At 40.3% G+C, this 18352-nt stretch overlaps 1 protein-coding gene across 12 annotated transcripts in view; it reads left to right on the forward strand.

Moving 5' to 3' along the window:
• Hecw1 (HECT, C2 and WW domain containing E3 ubiquitin protein ligase 1) overlaps positions 1 to 18352 on the forward strand; it is a 419560-nt gene that overhangs the window by 109555 nt on the left and 291653 nt on the right. For 3 of the 12 annotated variants that reach the window (XM_074065388.1, XM_074065389.1, XM_074065390.1), the window contains exon 2: positions 14214 to 14271. The exons of the other annotated variants lie outside the window; for them this stretch is intronic. In XM_074065388.1, the coding sequence (XP_073921489.1) occupies positions 14245 to 14271 (27 nt within the window). In that variant the 5' untranslated portion in view covers positions 14214 to 14244. The remainder of the gene's footprint in view (positions 1 to 14213; positions 14272 to 18352) is intronic. 12 annotated transcript variants of the gene reach the window in all.

The following is an 18352-nucleotide window of genomic DNA, read 5'->3' on the forward strand; positions in this document are numbered from 1 at the left end:
TTTTGAAATACACACTGAAGTATTTAGGATTAAAAGGGCATTGCATGTACAGATTACTCTTGAGTGATTCAGCACAAAATATACACACATGTGTATATAAATATGCATAAATATATAAAGTATATATGTCTTTTGAGACAGAGAAATTAAAAGCAAGCACAGCAAAGCGTTCACATTTGGAGAATCTATTCATGAGAGCATTACAAAGTTCGATATAGTAGTCTTGCAGTTTTTCTGTATTAGCAATTTTGTTTTGTATTCTTGCAACTTTTTTTATAAGTCTGAAAGTATGCCACATTTAAAAAAAAATTAAAGCAGAAAGGGATCAGGTGCCTTCAATCTCCACCAAAGGCTAGTCAATCATTTTAGCCCCTTGTTGCCTTTTTCTACCCTCTCTCTGTTCTGTGGACAAGAGATGTCACATTGACTGCCGCTGTTAATGTCTTTCCATATATATTCCCACCTGCATTCGCCCAGAGCTCTATGGAGTCTACACAGTCCTTGTTTATATGCAAAAACTAAGATTAGGAGTTTCATAGATTGCTTAAGATCACAGAGGCAGAAAGTGGCAGAATGAAACTTGACTCAGGTTTCTCCCTTGCACTGTTCTGTCTTTTCTAAGACTGGGAATTATCTGTCTCTCCCATCACAGTTCTTTGACTGTAACTCCTTTTTTCGCAGTAAGTATAAATCTAAAAGCATCCCTCTGGTCCTTGTGCATGACATGGAGCCGCTGAATAGGTGGCAACAAGAAATGTTATTTCCCTTGGTTCAGTGTGTCACCATTAAATTTATGTTGTTCTGCCTTAAAATGCCTGAAACTATTGGATTCTAGTTAGGGAAGATGAAACAGTGCCCTATTTCAGTAAGTCTGTAAACTTAAGGTGCTCTAAGCCCTTTCGCTAAACACGAGCAATCTTTAACATCTCCTCTGGTTTTGTTTTGTCATGATAAACAGTGGAGAGGGATAAGATGATGACTCTCGCTCTGAGGGTCTCCCTCTTATTCCCTTTGCAGCTGTTGTGATGTGAAACTCTTATCGAATAATGTAATGCCTTCCAGAGGATCCAGGTTAAGTATGTTAAACTTCAACATCATACTTATATCAGGCCTTGAGAAGGGACCTCCCTACTTCTTATCTAAAGAGATTAAAAATAACCCAAGATAGTGATTCAGAGAGGAGATGTACCCCTTACATGGTGCTACTATCTCCCTAGTTTCTCTGCTTTCAGATAAAAACATAGCATAGTGAAGATTCAGAAATTTAGCTGTGTGCCCTTGCCAGTGTCATAGCTGTGCAGCCTCAGTGTGGAGTCCTACCTTCTCTGCTGTCAGGCAGGAATTGAGTCTGTGTGGGGAACATTGACAATTTCTGGAAGGAATTCAATCTGAGAGTGGACAGTAACCAGGGAAAATTGTTCATAAAGAGAAACCTTGCGATTTCACTGGAAGAGAGAGACTAGCAAATACAAAGGGAAAAGGTAGAGGACTTGATAGAGGATGATGGTTTGAATGGGACACTGAGAAGCAAGACATCTCTCCGTATGACTTCACAAGTCTATATTCATGCAGAAACATCTCCCCTCCTTCATGAAATATGAGATTTCTACTTCAAAGTTAGCCACTTCAGGAATAAGCCAAGTGTAGGTTGGCACAAACGAATCAGGGCATGATACCTTGCCCTAAGCAGTGGGATTTAATTCAGAAGAGGGGTAGAAATGGAGGCTGAGTGCACAACTACGTAAGTTTGATTTGCTGATTATGTTGTGAAATAAACATCCACACGACCTCAGTGGCTTCCACATCAAAGGCCTGTTTCTCAGTCACATTGCGTTAAGGCTGTGCTGCTCTCCTGACCTTCATTGGTTGGGCTCAGATGTGCTGCATGTATGTCTCCTTCTGTGCTGTAGGCATAAGATACAGAGCTAGGACAGGCTGTTCTCAAGGGAAAGAGGACCAGGGCAAGACAAACAGCGAAAACTCATGATATCTCTTAAAACTTCTTGGTTGGAAGTGGACAACACACTTAATTGACCAAAACTTATTACATATTACATGGTGAAATCCAAAGTTCATGAACTGGGAATGTATCCTCTCCTCACAAGCAGCATGAGCAAGTCACATTGCAACAGGCAGGAATGAATAACCCTCTAAGGAGGAGAATAAAGCACTGGATGGGACACACAGTGCACCATACAATAGTGAATGGCATTACCTACACAACCAACTAGCCTTGTATTACGTTTTTGCATCTACTTTTATTCATTTATTCTGACAGAACACATGAGGTTTCTGGATCAGAGAACAGATTAATTACAATAACAATCTTATCATTTTCCATGCTCAGTTCCCCACGGGGTGAGTATGTTCCAGATGTTCCCTCTATGTGTAGGAGTTTGTGCCACAGGAGAGAAACTCTGAAATTATGATTCTCAGAGCTTCCGTGTGAAGATGCTGGCACATCTGGCCCTCCTTCCCTCTGAGATACAAAATAATCCTCCCTGGGGACAGGAGGCAAAAACTCTGGGCTGACAACCATCTCCAGAGGAGCTGAGACTATATTTTTCCATAAGTCTCTGCCTTCAGGGTAACGATCTATCATCCTTTAACCAAGATACCTTTGCTCAGAAATTCTTAACCCCAATAATATGAAATATTCAAGGGTATTTGTTTTCTGACCCTTGTGTTTTTTAATGTTGTGATTTTTGTGTGGTTTTAGAGACCCTTGTTTTTAGAGTTGTGGAAATAAGTGCCCCTAATTTACAGGTTTTGGAAGGTTCACATTCTCCTTTGGCTGGGTGACAGTATTTCCTAGAACTTCCATTCTTGCGTTCAATACTTCATCTGGGAATCTGTTTCCATACACCTCAATGTGGAGACAATAAAACTACAAAAGAAGCCTCAATTTGGATATTGTAACTTTTCTTGCTTCATAAGTCTTCAATACTTTATTATTCTGTGACATAATTTATTTAGTCCCCAGCACTTTTTAGACACTGTTGTGAAAAAGGCAAGAGCTGACCACACACAGTCACATATATCTGGGTCAGTGCGTGCCTCTGGGTTTGAATATCTTTAATGGATTATAAATTTTTAAAAAAGACTGTTTTTCAATGTCTGAGAAATGCTTGTGTCCATAGAGTGTTAAAATATTTTCTAGTAGAAAATATGTGACTGAAAAAGATGGCAATGATACAGTTACAAGATTGACTGACAAGTAGTGATAGCTTTTACAGGGTGCTTTTTCCTCCCTGTAAAACAACTTCCTTGAAAATAATTTATGGAAGCTCCCAATGTGATGTAAAATGATACTGTTTTAGAACCTAGGAATGGGGATTGGTATATCTGACTCTGGAACTGAATTCAATGTGAATGGGTCCTGATGATCAGATGGGACTTCACCTATTTGCACACTTAGCTTCCCTCAATGGCTCCAGCCATCTGCCAAGCTTCCGTTTGTTCCTCTCTTTTGTATTCACAGTGACTTTTCAAATCCTCAAAATGTGACTCTAGCTGTGCAATGTCAGCCAGATCATGTCACTTGCCTACTCAGAGCTCTCCAGTGACTCCCCACCTCACTACAGATAAACACCACAGTCCTGCCAGTGAACTAGAAACCAGCTCCTGCTCTCAGCATCAACTTTATTTCCTGCTTTTCTCCCTTCCATTATCTTTACTTTGAGTACACTGGTCTCTTTGTCCTTTCTCAGGGAGCCCAGTTGTTTCCCACCTCAGGGCCTTTGTGCTTGCTCTTACCATTGTTTGGAATGCTCTTTCCCTGGAAAAGCATGGCTGTCTCCTTTTCTTTCTTTAAGTCTTTACTCAGAGTTGCCTTATCTTTGAAACTTTTCCTGAAGACCCAGGGAAATTTCATCTCCTACGACATGTTAACATTTCATTTCTCATTTGTTGTTTCTTCTTGAAATTTCCCATTCTCTAACATATGTATCTTCATTTATCGTGTTTATTATTGCCCTCTCATCTTGAATATTGCACTGCCTCCCAAGACTTGCAGTCTGTGTTGTTTGCTAGCATATTGTTTTGTCTGCAGTGTCTAGCATGTGGTTGGTCCTCAAAAAGCATTTGTTAAATGTATGAATGAAAAAAGCCCCACCCCCAACACACACACACACACACACACACACACACACACACACACACAAAGTTAGGTCACATGTCATGACTCTCTGGGCCCCTGTGTAGCCCCACCATCAAATCTTGTTGATTTGAATAACCAATAGAACCAATCCCCTGCCAGACCTATGGTCCACCACTCAAGTCTTGAGTGTACTAACCACTTTACACTTACCTCAGGGGTACATCTCAACAAATCCATCCTAAATTGATAATACGATAAGTAGAAAATGCATGTGTGACATCTACCAAACATCATCACTTAGCCCCACAATGCACTGTGGAGTATGGGTTGTTCACCCTCAGACTCGCATGGCTGACTGAGCTGTGCCTCCCTGCCCAGCATCATCAGAGAGTATCAGACTGCCTATCGCTAGCCCAGGAAAAGACCAAAATCCAAAATTCAGAGCATGGTTTCTATCAAATGCATATAAGTTATGCACAATGGTAAAATTGAAAGTCTTGAATGAACCATCTTAATTTGGGAACTGTCTGCAGTCTTCTCACACCTGCAGTAAGAAGATCTAGGCTGACCAGGGCCAGGAGAATCCTTACCTAGAGCTGCTAGAGCCAGAAGCAAAGGGGTTCAGAATTCCGACTCTGGGGACCTACAGGAAGTGTTGAAGCTCATCCCCTGAACTCCTTACCTGGGAACACTCCCCAACTACCCTCTCTGACTTACAGTAGTGGTTACAAGGGAAGAAGGTATATTCCCCGTAGAAGGGATGCAGGTGAGACTCCATCTTCCCTACCTAAACCCTAGGACAGGAAAAGTATTTAAGGATAATACCTGAAGAAGAATACCAGGCTAACAAGAAGATTCCGAAAGACAGGAGAAGAGAATGGGGTACCATTTGCAGATTAAGAGAAGATATCCTTTGCCCAAATTGAGGGTAATTTCAGAAAACCTTTTTTTTTTTTTTTTTTTTTTGGTGATTGGTACTGGGGTTTGAACTCAGGGCCTCATGCTTATTAGGCTTGCTAGGTAGGCACTCTACCACTTGAGCCACTCTGCCAGCTCTGTTTTGTGTTTGTTTTTCAAGGCAGGATCTTGTGAACTATTGCCCAGGCTGGTTCTGAACAGCGATCCTCCTAATCTCTGCCTGCAGAGTAGCTAGGATTGTAGGCATGAGCCATCGGCACAGCTTCAGAAAACACTTTGAATTCTTAAGAAAGAGAAAGAAAACATGGGCTACAAAATGACAAGGACTTCATAACAGCATGGAGAAAGTTATGAATATTAATTAAAAAATATAAATAGGATTTTAATTAGTAGAGAAACAAATTATACCACTGGATGGGAAAGTATAATGTGTAAAATCTCATATTCACTTTTTAGTTTAATTTAACCACACTAACAATACCCTTGGGTTTGTTTTAGGCTCTGTAACATGGCTAACAGAGTCTAGGTATTGGGTTCTGCTGGCATGTTGGGTGGGGAGCTTTTTTGTTTTCTTTTTTTGGTGGCACTGGGTTTCAAACTCAGAGCCTCAAGCTTGCTAGACATGTCTCTACCTCTTGAGCCACTCCACCAGCCTTTTTCTTGCTGGATATTTTGGAGATAGGGTCTTACAAACTGTTAACCCAGGCTGGCTTGAACTGAGATCCTCCTGATCTCTGCCTCTGTGAGCAACCAGCATGGGGGCGGAGAGTTCTTTGGGTGGGTGCTGCTAGCATTCTCTTCTGCATGCGAATACTACAACCATGTGCTCTCATACTCACTTCCACACATCCCCCAGCTCACAGGAACCAGATCTCCATTTCTAGAGAAATAAAAGTGCCAGCAGAGTTAGAACTGATTTAAACATTGAGTAACCTGTACTACCCAGTGTGATACATATTATAAATGTACAGTAAGTATGCTTATGCTGTAGTCTGTGCACATATACACATGCAAATATTAAAAGTTTGTATGTTATTATATGAATAAAAGCAAGAGTAAAAGAGACTGGTAGTCCCTGAATTAGACATGCGATTATAAGAACTTTAATATATTCTGAAATATTAAATGATTATTAAATAAATAGCATTTGGAAAACTCTTTGTGTGTGTTTTTTGTTAATGAATTAAGCAAACCATACACAGGAGTAAGCTTCAGAAGTGGAAAACAAGAAGGAAGGAAGGAAGGGAGGGAGGGGGGAAGGAGGGGAAAGGGAGAGTCAGAGGGCCTAGAGCCCCTCTCAACTCTTAAATTCAGTGTTCTAATGGCTTCATGAGTTCATGTTATCTGTTTAGTGTACCTCTGCCACTGGAATGCTCGCACTTTTAGGGTAGGATCATGGGGCAGAGGAGACCAAGTGCCATTGCTGTGGCGTCCTGTGCCTGGCTCTGAACTCTTGCCTCTGCTCTTTACTATTAATTTGTGTGACATTGAGCAAGCTAGAGAGTCACTTCATGCCTCAATTTTCCCATCTTTAAGATGCAGATGGTAACAGAAACTGCCTTGCAAGTTTCTTGTGAGGCTTAACTGGGTTAATGTATGTAAAGCACTTAGAACAGTGCCTGACATATAGAAAACTATGTAAATGACGCTACTAGTTTTCACCATTGTATTTACGATGTCTAAACTGCTGCCAGGCACGTGGGAGGTTGTCAGTAAATGGTTTTTCTAAATAATACCTTTCAGACTCCCTAACACTACAAGCAAACTCCATCCCTCAAAGATAACTGTAGAGGAAGAAAAATGCAATTCACTAGTCTTTGTTTATTTATTGTTTATTTTCCAGTTGGAGCATGAAAAATCACTAATTAGGACCAATTCATGATCATAGTCATGATGGGAAACTTAAATGAGATACTGAAACCACTAGAAGTAAACCTCTTGCTGCTGAGGGCAGAGTTAAGGCCATCTGTTTTGCATAATTATATTGCTTATTGTACAAGGAAAGTGTTTTGATAGTCTGTCACTGAAATCTGTTTTAAATGAAAACACCCTGAGATCAGCTATTCTTCTTCAAAGACAGTGTTGTGGAGTTATTCAAGTATGAAGTTCTGTTATGAATGTTTCTCCATCACAGATGTACCGTGGATGGGACATGAAGGTTAGGGGAAAAAGCGAGCAGCTCTGGGCTGAGTGTCAACAAATCACAGCCTAGGATGTGGTGGGGAAGGGAAGGGCCCTGGCTCACTCCATGACAATGGCTCCAACATAGGGGCTGCCCGAGCTCTACCCAATCCTGTCCTCACCACCTCATCTTGGCTCACTTTTACTCCGCATTCTGACCTTGTCCCTCTGCTGCTCAGAATTGAGTCTGAGGAATATAGTGTCAGGGAGGAGTAGCTCACCCACAGGAGGTCATATTTATATTATCCGGTCACAGATAATTGCCCCTTGAAGATTAAACTGGTTACCTTTGGAACTAATCATTCTGATACTAGCTTGGGCCCATCAAGTAGGAAAGAGAACATCAAATGGAAAGTTAAGAGAACTTGGAGGTTTAAAGTCAAGCCATCTTTGTTTGCTTTCTGTGTGTCATTATTTAGTCATGAATACGATCAAATGAAAAATTTAAATATAATTATAATAAATTACAAATATTTTTGAAAAATTAATAGCACACTGGATATGCTACTAAGTCCACGCTCTTCAGGTAAACCCTGGCCTCTGTCAAAGCCAGCTTTTATTCTTTAAATTTAACAGATGAGCTATATACATGAAGGGGAGGCATTGTAAGTGATTGTTGATACAGAAGGATGGTGCTAGGTTTTGAATCATGAAGAAACCTCTCTGAAAAAAATGAGTTTGATGACAATAATACCATAAGATTATATGACAGTAAATTTTATTTCTCCTCAAAATATAATGGGATCAAGATGAAGGAATGAAAGAAAATAGATAGGTACAAAACAAAACCAGCAAGACCACAAGTAATGCTGATGGATTCCCTGTCACAAAGGTAAAAACAGGACTTTCAACAAGAAGCCAGACTATCATTTTTTTAAGCAGGCTGTCTACCAACTGTCAGCCAATGAGTACTTCCTCTGACACCAGTAAAAGGGAAAAGACCTAGAGAAACAAGTTGCAAAGAGTTCTTAGGGTCCTATAAGAAGAATAGTTTTTCTAAATTAGAAAATGTAATTTTCTCTTCCCTAAGAAGATAAAAATTTAAATCCTATCCAAAACACATGCAGCTGAGCTTAATTTTTTCTTCCACGTGGGTCTGATGTGGCACACTTGGAATTATCCACACAAGTGGAAATGCACTTGCAGGTAATTCTTCCTTCCATATATCCAGTTGGTCAGTCCATTGGTAAATATGTACCAAATTATGAACCTTGGGTTACAATCTTTGTATCATAGACAGAGGAAGGTCTCCTTCTGGAGTTGGGGAGGTTAACAGAAACAGAAATTGTATGTCTTTAAATGCCTCTGCAACCTGGCATCTCCTTCTGGAACTCGACAGTTCCTGAATACAATTTATCCACATGTAGGACATCTTAAAATAATTGATACTCACAACTAATAGTCACTAATGAGGGGTGATTGTGCTGGCTGATTGGTTTTCTGGGGATATCAAATACATCTACTTAGAATAAATGTAAATTATTTTTAAATATTAACACTCCCTTCCCACTTTGAGGACCAGCAACTCAGAGGCTTCTTTCCCATGATGCCAACAATGCCTGTGGCAAGTCTGTGGAACACACAGGGACATGTCCCATTTTGAAACGACACTTTGGCTGAGCTTCTCTCAAACTACCCCCTTAGCAAAGAGAAACTCATTCCAAACCAGAACCTCTGACTTTCTTCAGAAGTGGAGTGGCAAATGACTTTTCATCATATATCATATTTTTGTTGTCATGCAGTTTGCCTTTTTGCCTTTTCCTTCAGTACTAGGGATTGAACTCATGGCCTCAAGCTTACTGGCAAGCACTTTACCCCTTGAGCCATGTCCCCTGCCCATTTTGCTTGTAGTTTTCTTTCAGATGAGATCAGGCACGTTCAGGGTGGTATGGCTGTAGACTTTAGTTTTCTTTCAAAAGAGGATCTTGTACTTTTGCCCAGCTGGCCTTGGATCATGATCCTCCAACCTCCACTTCCTGAGTAGTTGGGATTACAGGTATACACCAGCATAACTGGCTTATACAGTTTGACTTTTAAAACAGCAAATGTACATTGTTTCTATAATTTGGGAAAAAAATTTTAATGTGTCACCTTTATATTACTGACTTTTATGTATCTCCCACCTAAAAATTATCTTGATGTCTTTCTCAAAAATTCTCCACTTACCAGATGTCTGAATGAATGGGGAAGGAGGGAAGCTAAACGGCTTTTAAAAGTGTATTGCGTGATTAATCACCATATGTTCTGAAGGCCAATGTGCTTTCTGTTATTTGTTTTTTAACCTTGGTTCATTTGGGTAGTGGCTAATGAATATGGCGCACAAGTATCGTCTAATCTAGTCACCTCCATCAGGTGCCCAAGCAGCAGTGGCAAATCATCAAAGCCACAGAGATGGCAGTGCCATCTCTCAGCACTATTCCATAATGACAATGCATTGTCACTGTCACTAATCTACAGAGAACTAGAGAGGATGCTAGGAGCTCCAGGAGGCCGAACCAGGGTGGGCATCCAGAACCTGGAGAGGAGCGGCCTTGTGAAAGGCTGGGCCTGGCAAGGCTTTCCTGTCACTGTATCCTAAGGGTTTTCAGAGCCATCCTGTCTGGTTGATTTTCCTGCTACTCTGTGTGATGGCTCCAAGTGTTTCCCAGTCACTTGTGTCTTTGAAGGAAGAACCATCTAACCTTAGGTTATTTGCAAATTAAACTCTGTTGAGCCCTAAAACTGACACATCTCACTTCTTGGGGTTTTCAAATCTTTGCACTCATTCTCTGAGATCAGGCCAGCTCCTACAGAGCAGAAATGGAGACCTGGGCAGATCTATAAAGCCAAAGATGAGATGAATACAGGATGAAGCACTTATCTGGTTGTTTTCATATAGGTAGATCACTTGGTTCCCATCTGATTATTTGATTTCCTTGGGCTCTGGTTTATTCTTGATGAAAGAGGGCCCCATCTGTATCCTCTTTGGTAGGGTGGTATGAGATTTCACAATCTATTGCTGGATTTTTTAAAATTCCCATCCATTTTCTTCATAAAGTCTCCACTCCTGCTCTCATTCCTCTTCTTTCTAGAATCAAGTTTTACAGTTAAACCAGTAGTAAACTACAGAAGACAATTTATAGTAAAATTTGTTAGCAGTTTAAAAATTTTTATAAGCATATATTAATTGTGCAAACTGAAGGGTTTCATTGTGATACATGCATGTAATGTACTTGGGTCATATTCACCCACTCTTTCACTTCCTCTTGTTTGCCTCTCCCAGCCCCCTCTTTTTTAACTTTCGTCCAAAATATTTAAATAGGTTTGATTATTAATTTTTCATACATGCATACAATTCATTGTCTTTTCTCCAAATGTATGTTTTTATTATTTTCTTCAAAGAACCAATTCTTTGGTCATTGATTTTTATATTGTTCTTTTGTTTCCATTTCATCAGTTTCCATCCCAATCTTTATCATTTATTTCCACCTACTAATTTTAGGTTTGGCTTGTTCTTGTTTCTAAGAGCTTGAGGTACTTATTAGATTATTTATTTGTGATCGCTCTGATTTTTTAATGTAGTTATTCAAAACTATAACTTCCCGTTTAGAACTGTCTTTGCTGCATCTCAGAGTTTCTGGTATGTTTTACTTTTATTATCACTTGATGCTAGGAATTTTTTAATTTTCTTCCTGATTTCTTCAATTACCCACTAATTCAAAAGTAAACTGTTCAATAGCTGTACATTTGTATATTTTCTATAGTTTCTCTTGCTCTTTTTTGTCTAACTTTATTCCATTGAGCTCAAATATTATACAAGAAACTATTTCAGTTTTCTTGCATTTGTTAAGACTTGCTTTATGGACTAAAATATGATCTATTTTGGAGAAAGTTTCATGGGTTGTTGAAAAGAATGTGTACTCTGCATCTGTTTCATGAAATATTTTGTTGATGTCTGGGAAATGCAGTTTAACTCTAATATTCTGTGTTGATTTTTTTTGGTCTGTAATATCTATTGATGAAAATGATGTATTGAAGTCATATACTTTTATTGTCTTAGGACCTATCTGACCCTTTATGTCCAATAGTGTTTGTTTTATGAAATTGGGTGCATCAATGATTGGTGCATATACGTTTACAATCATATCTTCTTGATGTATTGTCTCCCTTTGAAATATATAGTGACCTTCTTATCTCTAATGACTAATTTTGGCTTTGTCAGATACTAATACAACTAGTCCTGCTTACTTTTAGTTTCTGCCTGCTTGCTACATAATTTTCTGTCCTTTCACTTTCAGTCTGCATGTGCTGTTGGCAGTGAGGTGTGTTTCTTGCAGACAACAAAGAGTTGAACTTTATTTTTTTTTAATTCAATCAGACAAACTGCATCTTTTAATTGGAGAGTTAAAACCATTTACATTTAAGGCTATTGTGAGGGGTGTTTGATTATTTCTGTAATTTCATTTTTTTCCTGGTTGGTTTAAGTATTCAGTAAACTTTAAAATAAAATACTCCAGTATTCCCCATGGTAAGTGCTAGATAGATAATGCTTAATTTGAATAGTCTTTCTTTTTTTTTTTTTTTTTTTTCATTTTTCTTTTATTATTCATATGTGCATACAAGGCTTGGTTTATTTCTCCCCCCTGCCCCCACCCCCTCCCTTACCACCCACTCCACCCCCTCCCGCTCCCCCCCTCAATACCCAGCAGAAACTATTTTGCCCTTATCTCTAATTTTGTTGTAGAGAGAGTATAAGCAATAATAGGAAGGAACAAGGGGTTTTGCTGGTTGAGATAAGGATAGCTATACAGGGCATTGACTCACATTGATTTCCTGTGTGTGGGTGTTACCTTCTAGGTTAATTGAATAGTCTTTCTAATTTCCTCTTCCACTTACTCTCCTAATGTATAAGTGTGTTTGATTCATTGAATTAATATTTTTATTAGGACAGATGGAAGAAAAGTCTTGTTTTATAGCTGGCAAAATCTAGACTATGAGTTCCTCCAAGGCTTTGACAGCCGTGGTCATTCATTCATTCATCACATTCTCATGGGATAGTGATTGTAGAGCTTGTACCAAGCTCAGTGCCACGGATGGAGGATGACAGCGCCATCCCTAGAGAATGCTGTCAACTTTGCAAGATAGACATTAAACTGTTATATAAATAGTTCATTACAATTTTAAAAGTACAAAAGTAACTACAGTGTACTATCCCAGATTCTTTGACATAGAGTGGGGTTGATGGGCTCCAGGGAAGCCCATCTCCAGGACTGAAGCTTATGGTGGAGGAAGAACTGAGGGAAGGAGGTGTCAAGTGGAGGGAGAAACGAGTGCCTCCAAACACTGCATGAGTCTTGGTGCTGACAGAGAATTTTGAGTATGCAAGAGGCAGGCGCAGTGAGGCAGGAAGTATAATGCCAGATCCATTTTGCACATTTGTATGAAATAAGCCTAAAACTCAGGCCTAAAGAAAATGAGAAGGCACTACAACAAAGAAATGCCACAATCACTTCATTTTTTTAATTTAAGAAAGCATTGTGTCCATTGTGCAGAATATATGCACAGGGACAGGGGTGAGAATAGAGAGACCAGTGGGGGTTCACTGGGTAAGAGAGAGGCTTGAACCACAATGGAGAAGGCAGAAATAATGAGAAGCAGATGAATTCTAGAACGATTGAGAGGTAGGATGGGTGAACTCATTGCTTGGTTGGACAAAAAGATGGCCTGGGGGAGGAAGAAGAGTTGAGGCAGATTTCCTTGTTCCTGACAGGGTATCCTGGGTGGGCAAATGAGCCATTACTAAGTCTGGACATTTTGCAATGAATCCTATATGAGGGTAACGAACCTGAGGTCCTTTGGGGTGACTGTGAGAGGTTCCCTGGGTGAGTGCTATGTTTGGACTCCAAATCAGCACTCTGAGACATTTAGGAGGTCCCAGTGTTATCATAGGAATGGAGACCACAAGCAGGAGCACTGGCCTTGTGTGTGTATTTGAGGATCTGATAGCCTCCAACCTGAAAGAGGTGAATAAAGAAGACTGCAAATGCAGTAGACTAGGATTTCCTAAGAAGCAAGCAGGAAGCCAGCGGTTATAACAGGGCAAGGGGCTGGAGGACGGAATGTCATGTGATTCACTTCCAAGCAGTCCAGTGTTACTCATCCTGGTATCAGGCACAGAGAAGGATTTAGTACACGGATTCTGAATTATTCTTTCTCCTGCTTAACTTTGCTCACATCAGGGTTGAGAACATAATCTGTGCACCCAGATTATGTTCTCATTTCTTACAAAAACTCATTTGTTAGCAAAACTTCAGGCTTTATCAGAGATTTGGAATGCTAGTATCACATACTGCTTTTTTCTGGAATAAGGCCATAACCATTAATTTCATGGCTGTGTTAACTTCAGAGGAAGATGAGGTTACAAAATCAGAATGAAGACTCCTGAACTGAAATCATACATAGATTAAAAGGACCCTGATAGATATATCAGTAATTTTCCTATGCCTTGCATCTCTCTGTTCAAGTCCTTTATGCTAATTTTGTAAAGTGCCAGTGATGTGACCAGTAATATCAAGTTGCTTGACTTTTGGGGTGGTGGGGACTTTGGTGGGTAATTTATGGAAAGGAAGGTTACTCTCTCTCAAGTCTTTCATATCTGACTAAAGGCAGTTTATTTGTAGATGTGGTTTGTTTGTGGTGAGGGAGTCTGAGGATGCTTTTATGTAGTTTTTTCAGAGAACTTCCCCTCTCCATAAACCCTCACACCAAATATTTACTTGTTGAAAAGAAATGCTTACTCCTAAGGTTGCATGTTAAAACCCAAATCAAATTATGGCATAGAACAATATTGCTTGCAATATTCTACCCACTTTATCAAAATGAGTATGATCCTTCTGTGATTTTTGCTTTTACATGTTAATTGCCCAAGCCAAGGACCTTAATGGGGGAGGGGGAACAATGTTCTCTGTGCGGGTAATGTCATGATTTTCTGTGCTTGGGATACATGCTGAGATAACCTCATTGGACTCTTCCCCAGGAATTGATGCACGTACACGTGGTGGGTCATTATGCTGCTGCACCTGTGTAGTGTGAAGGTCAGTGTGCTTTTCTGATTATAAGAAACCATTCATGTCATTCCATTATATGCCCCCTCCACTCATAATGGAATGTGCCTCAGCCCAGAGCCCATTGTGGTTGCCCAGCCCAGAAATGCCTCAAATGCAACCTGACATTTGAGATCCATCACCCACCCCTCCCACCACCTGCATCCCCCTCCTTTCCTGCTTAGAATCTGACTTGCTCCATTTTGAGATGATGTTCTTTGCATGTCAAGTCCTTCTTGTGTGATGTGAACATGCCATTGTCAAAAGTGATTTTGCCTCTGGAAACAAATGCTCAATGGAGATCCTTCCAGAAATACCAAGAGATCCACTGGGCTGTGGGTCATTACCCTACAATTAATGCGGACACAAAGACATGTACACTGAGACAAGAACAGTGAATCCTCCTCCTAACTCAAAGTCAGGGCCTCTAGAGGCTTCAGGGTCAGTAGATTAGTCTTCTTGGTCTTTTTTTCTGGGTGGCTTTCCCTGGAAGATGTGTTCTATCAGCTCCCCTCAGACTTCCTACCAAGTCTTCCTGTGTCGCAGTTTTACTTGTGGTGATCTCCTTAGTTAATAAGAACCACGACTCATATTTACTGGGCACTATGTGTCATGGTTTGTGCTGCATGCTCTCCTTGCAGGCTCATCTCCTGAGAGGTAGGTATGATTATGTTTACTGTTTTATGAGTGAGGGAGCTAGGCCATAGAGGCTAAAATCACTGCTCCCAGTTGGTAAGTGAGGATCTGGTATTCAACAGTGGTCCATGTGTCTGAGCTGGAATTCCCAACCACTGGGCCCTTCATTTGCTCTGGTAATATTCCTTAGCAAGTCCTTAAGCAGGGTTTTTGTTTAAGAAATAATTAAAAGCTCACATTTGCATAGTGATTTGGATATTTACTAAGCATATTCACATATGTCTTTAGCTAATCCTTGAAATAACCTTGCACGAAGATGAAGGAAACCCAGTGTACTCAGCAAGTGTCTTGATACTGTGAAGCTGGCAGGAGGGTGAGGCCACACTCATACACAGGCTACTTTTCTGCCACTGGGCACTGCTGCCAGCTCATTCTGACAGCAATTTCATTCGCTTATGGCTGCATGCCCCCTAGAGAATGAACACATCACATTTTTGGTTCAAGAAGTATTAAATTACTACCTAATCCTGTGTCTAATCCTGGGACAGATTCAGCATATACTTTAAGTATCCCTTTTTCTTTATTTTTTTTCACAGTACCGAGGGTTGAACTTGGGCCTCACACTTGCTAGGCAGGCACTCTACCAGTTGAGGCACACCTCCAGCCTTTTTTGTATTTTTTAAAAAATTATTCATTTATTCACATGTGCATACATTGTTTGGGCCATTTCTCCCCCGAACCCCTCCCCCATCCCCTCCCCCTCCCCCCCTCACTTCCAGGTAGAACCTGTTCTGTCCTTATCTCTAATTTTGTTGAAGAAAAGACATAAGCATAATAAGGAAGACAAAGCATTTTTGCTAGCTGAGTTAAGGATAAGCTATACAGAAAGATTCCTAGCATAGGGTTTCATTTTATACCCAGGCTGGCCTAGATCATGATTCTCCTATTTGTGGCTTCCCTACACAGCTAGATGACAGATGCACACAACTGTGCCCAGCCATTGGTTGAGATGGGATCTCTCGAACATGCCCCCTCTTCCCCCAGGATGGCCTCAAACTGTGATCCTCCACATCTCTGCCTCCCAAGTAACTAGGACTTGAACACCATGCCTGGCCTAAGTTCCCCTTTTACTGATTGAGAATCCTCATTGTGTCACCTCCTCTGTGACGTTGCCACATATCAGAGCTCAGCAGAGGCTTTGTTGTGCTGGGCTCACTGAGGTTCTCCCCATTCTTCCCATTTGGGAAAAGCTTGACTTTTACAAAAAGAAAGTTTACTCCAATGCACACCACACAAATTTCTTTATATTCCCTCTGGACTTTGCATTTTCTCTTTGGTTGTAATGATAATTAAGAAGTATTTTCAAAATACCAAGTAGTTCCTTTGGGGTGTTCTTCTCCTTCCACTTCTTCTTTCCAGACCTAGTGTCTTCAGGAAGTAAGGGCTTCTCAGTCCTAGAGAATCTCAGGCCATGTGCATCTTCACATACAAGCTTTGCCTTGAAGTAAAACTCTTGGAACCTAAGCACAAAGGCTACACACACACAGACATTATTTTACACAATTTTATTCAGTGATCCAGGAAGCAGGATAGACAAAGTTTCTTCCTTGACATTTATGTGAGTGATCTCTCAGTCAGTTATTCAGTAATAAGAGAGAAAGACTCATTTCAGGAAAGAGGCCTCCTGACCTGACGCTGGGGATCAAACACAGAACCTTGCACATGCCAAATATGCATTCAACCTAGAAAAGATTCCTCTCAACTGATGATCCCAAGCTAAGTGCTTGGAAAGACTGAGTTTGTGGAATCTGAGTATAACCACAGCCCCTCTTCAACCTGAAAGGCAGGATACAGCAATTTTATTTTCAATTTCCAGGGAAGGTCAATTCCAAACTCCTTGACTTACATGATAATGGAAATGCATGGCCCTCGAGCTTTTCTACATGAAAAGTTTTTCAATTCTTCAAATTTTAATTCCCTTCCTCAAGTCCTGGTTGTACTTCCAGGCTTTTCACAATTTGGCCAGAGCCAACTGGAATAGAGATGCAGCATCAAGGTATGGTCCTTTACTGAAATCACTGCCGTAAGTAGAGGGATGAAGAGACAGGAATGGAAACAATACAGAGAAAAAGTTTGACTTGATTGTTTTTCCGAATTCAACATAATAAAAAAGAATATTTTGCTTAAATATTCAAAGTTGAAGATGTTCCTAAGGTTTCCTACCTCTTCCTAATATTTTCTAATAAGATCCATTATGCTCTTAAATTGGCCTGCAGCATTACTAGCTGGGGATTTTTAAGAAAATAAACTAGGATGATTCAGTTGACTGGTTAACATATGCACAGTTTTCAGTCATCTCTGAAAGATACCTAAACAAGGGGGAGTTTCATGCTGCAACCCCTGATTCTTAACCCGGGGGCATCTCAAACTTCCAGTACAGCTGTGCACATTGAATCTTGATTTGTATACATTGAAAAAATATTCCAAGGTAATTGTTATATGTACTCCTGTTTGAGAACCACTGGCTAAAACTGATGGGAACTAAACCATGTGTCTGTGAATAATAGAATGAAAAATGAATCTGCACTGTAGATCTTTACACTACAAAGACAAGAATCCTCTAGCTCAAAGATGGTCACCTGAAGCCTGTCAAAGGTCCTTTTTGGAAAAGCAAATATTAGGGCTTATGCATCTCCTGGGATGTAGATGCTCATTTTGCAAGACAGAAGTAAGGACTGTGCAGAGGGCTGCAGCCCAGTTGGCCCTTGGGAGCAAAGACTGCCTGTTCAGAGATACTGGTGTTGGGTGGGAATGACCAGGCCTTTGTACCCCCACTTAGCTCAATCATCAGACAGAGCATACTAAGAAAATTGTGAGCACCACTAAAAACTGAGGTAGATCCATCATCTGACAGCCTTCTAGAAGGTGGGCAATGAGTTATTTCTTAAAGGGGATCTCCATACCTTCCACACTTTCCAAAGACTTGAGAAAATTAGTACTTCCTGGCTTTTCAGAATTTGGCCAGATCCAACAGAAGTAGGGATGCAGCACCAAGGTATGGTCCTTTGCTGAAATCATTGCCTTAAGTGGAGGGATGAAGAGACAGGAATGGAAGCAATAGGGAGAAAAGGTTGGCTTGATCATTTTTCTGTATCAGGTCATGTGCTAGGTAGTGGGACTTGAAGGAAAGGAATTAAAATGTGAAGAATTGAAAAACTTTTTAATGTAGAAAAGTAAAGTCCAGAGAGATTATGCATCATCCCCAAATCACCAAAAGGTGGTAGGTCTCAGGTGTGGAACCCTGGGTTCCACTCCACTTCATTTGCTTATGGTTACATGTGCCCTGTTTCTGACATAAAACAGTCCTTATCAGTTCATTCTCCTTGACCCCAAACCACAAATAAAGGAAAATTATGGCTCCATGATTTTTGTGTTA

The sequence above is a fragment of the Castor canadensis genome, chromosome 2 (assembly GCF_047511655.1).
Source record: "Castor canadensis chromosome 2, mCasCan1.hap1v2, whole genome shotgun sequence".
NCBI classification, from domain to species: Eukaryota; Metazoa; Chordata; class Mammalia; order Rodentia; family Castoridae; genus Castor; species Castor canadensis.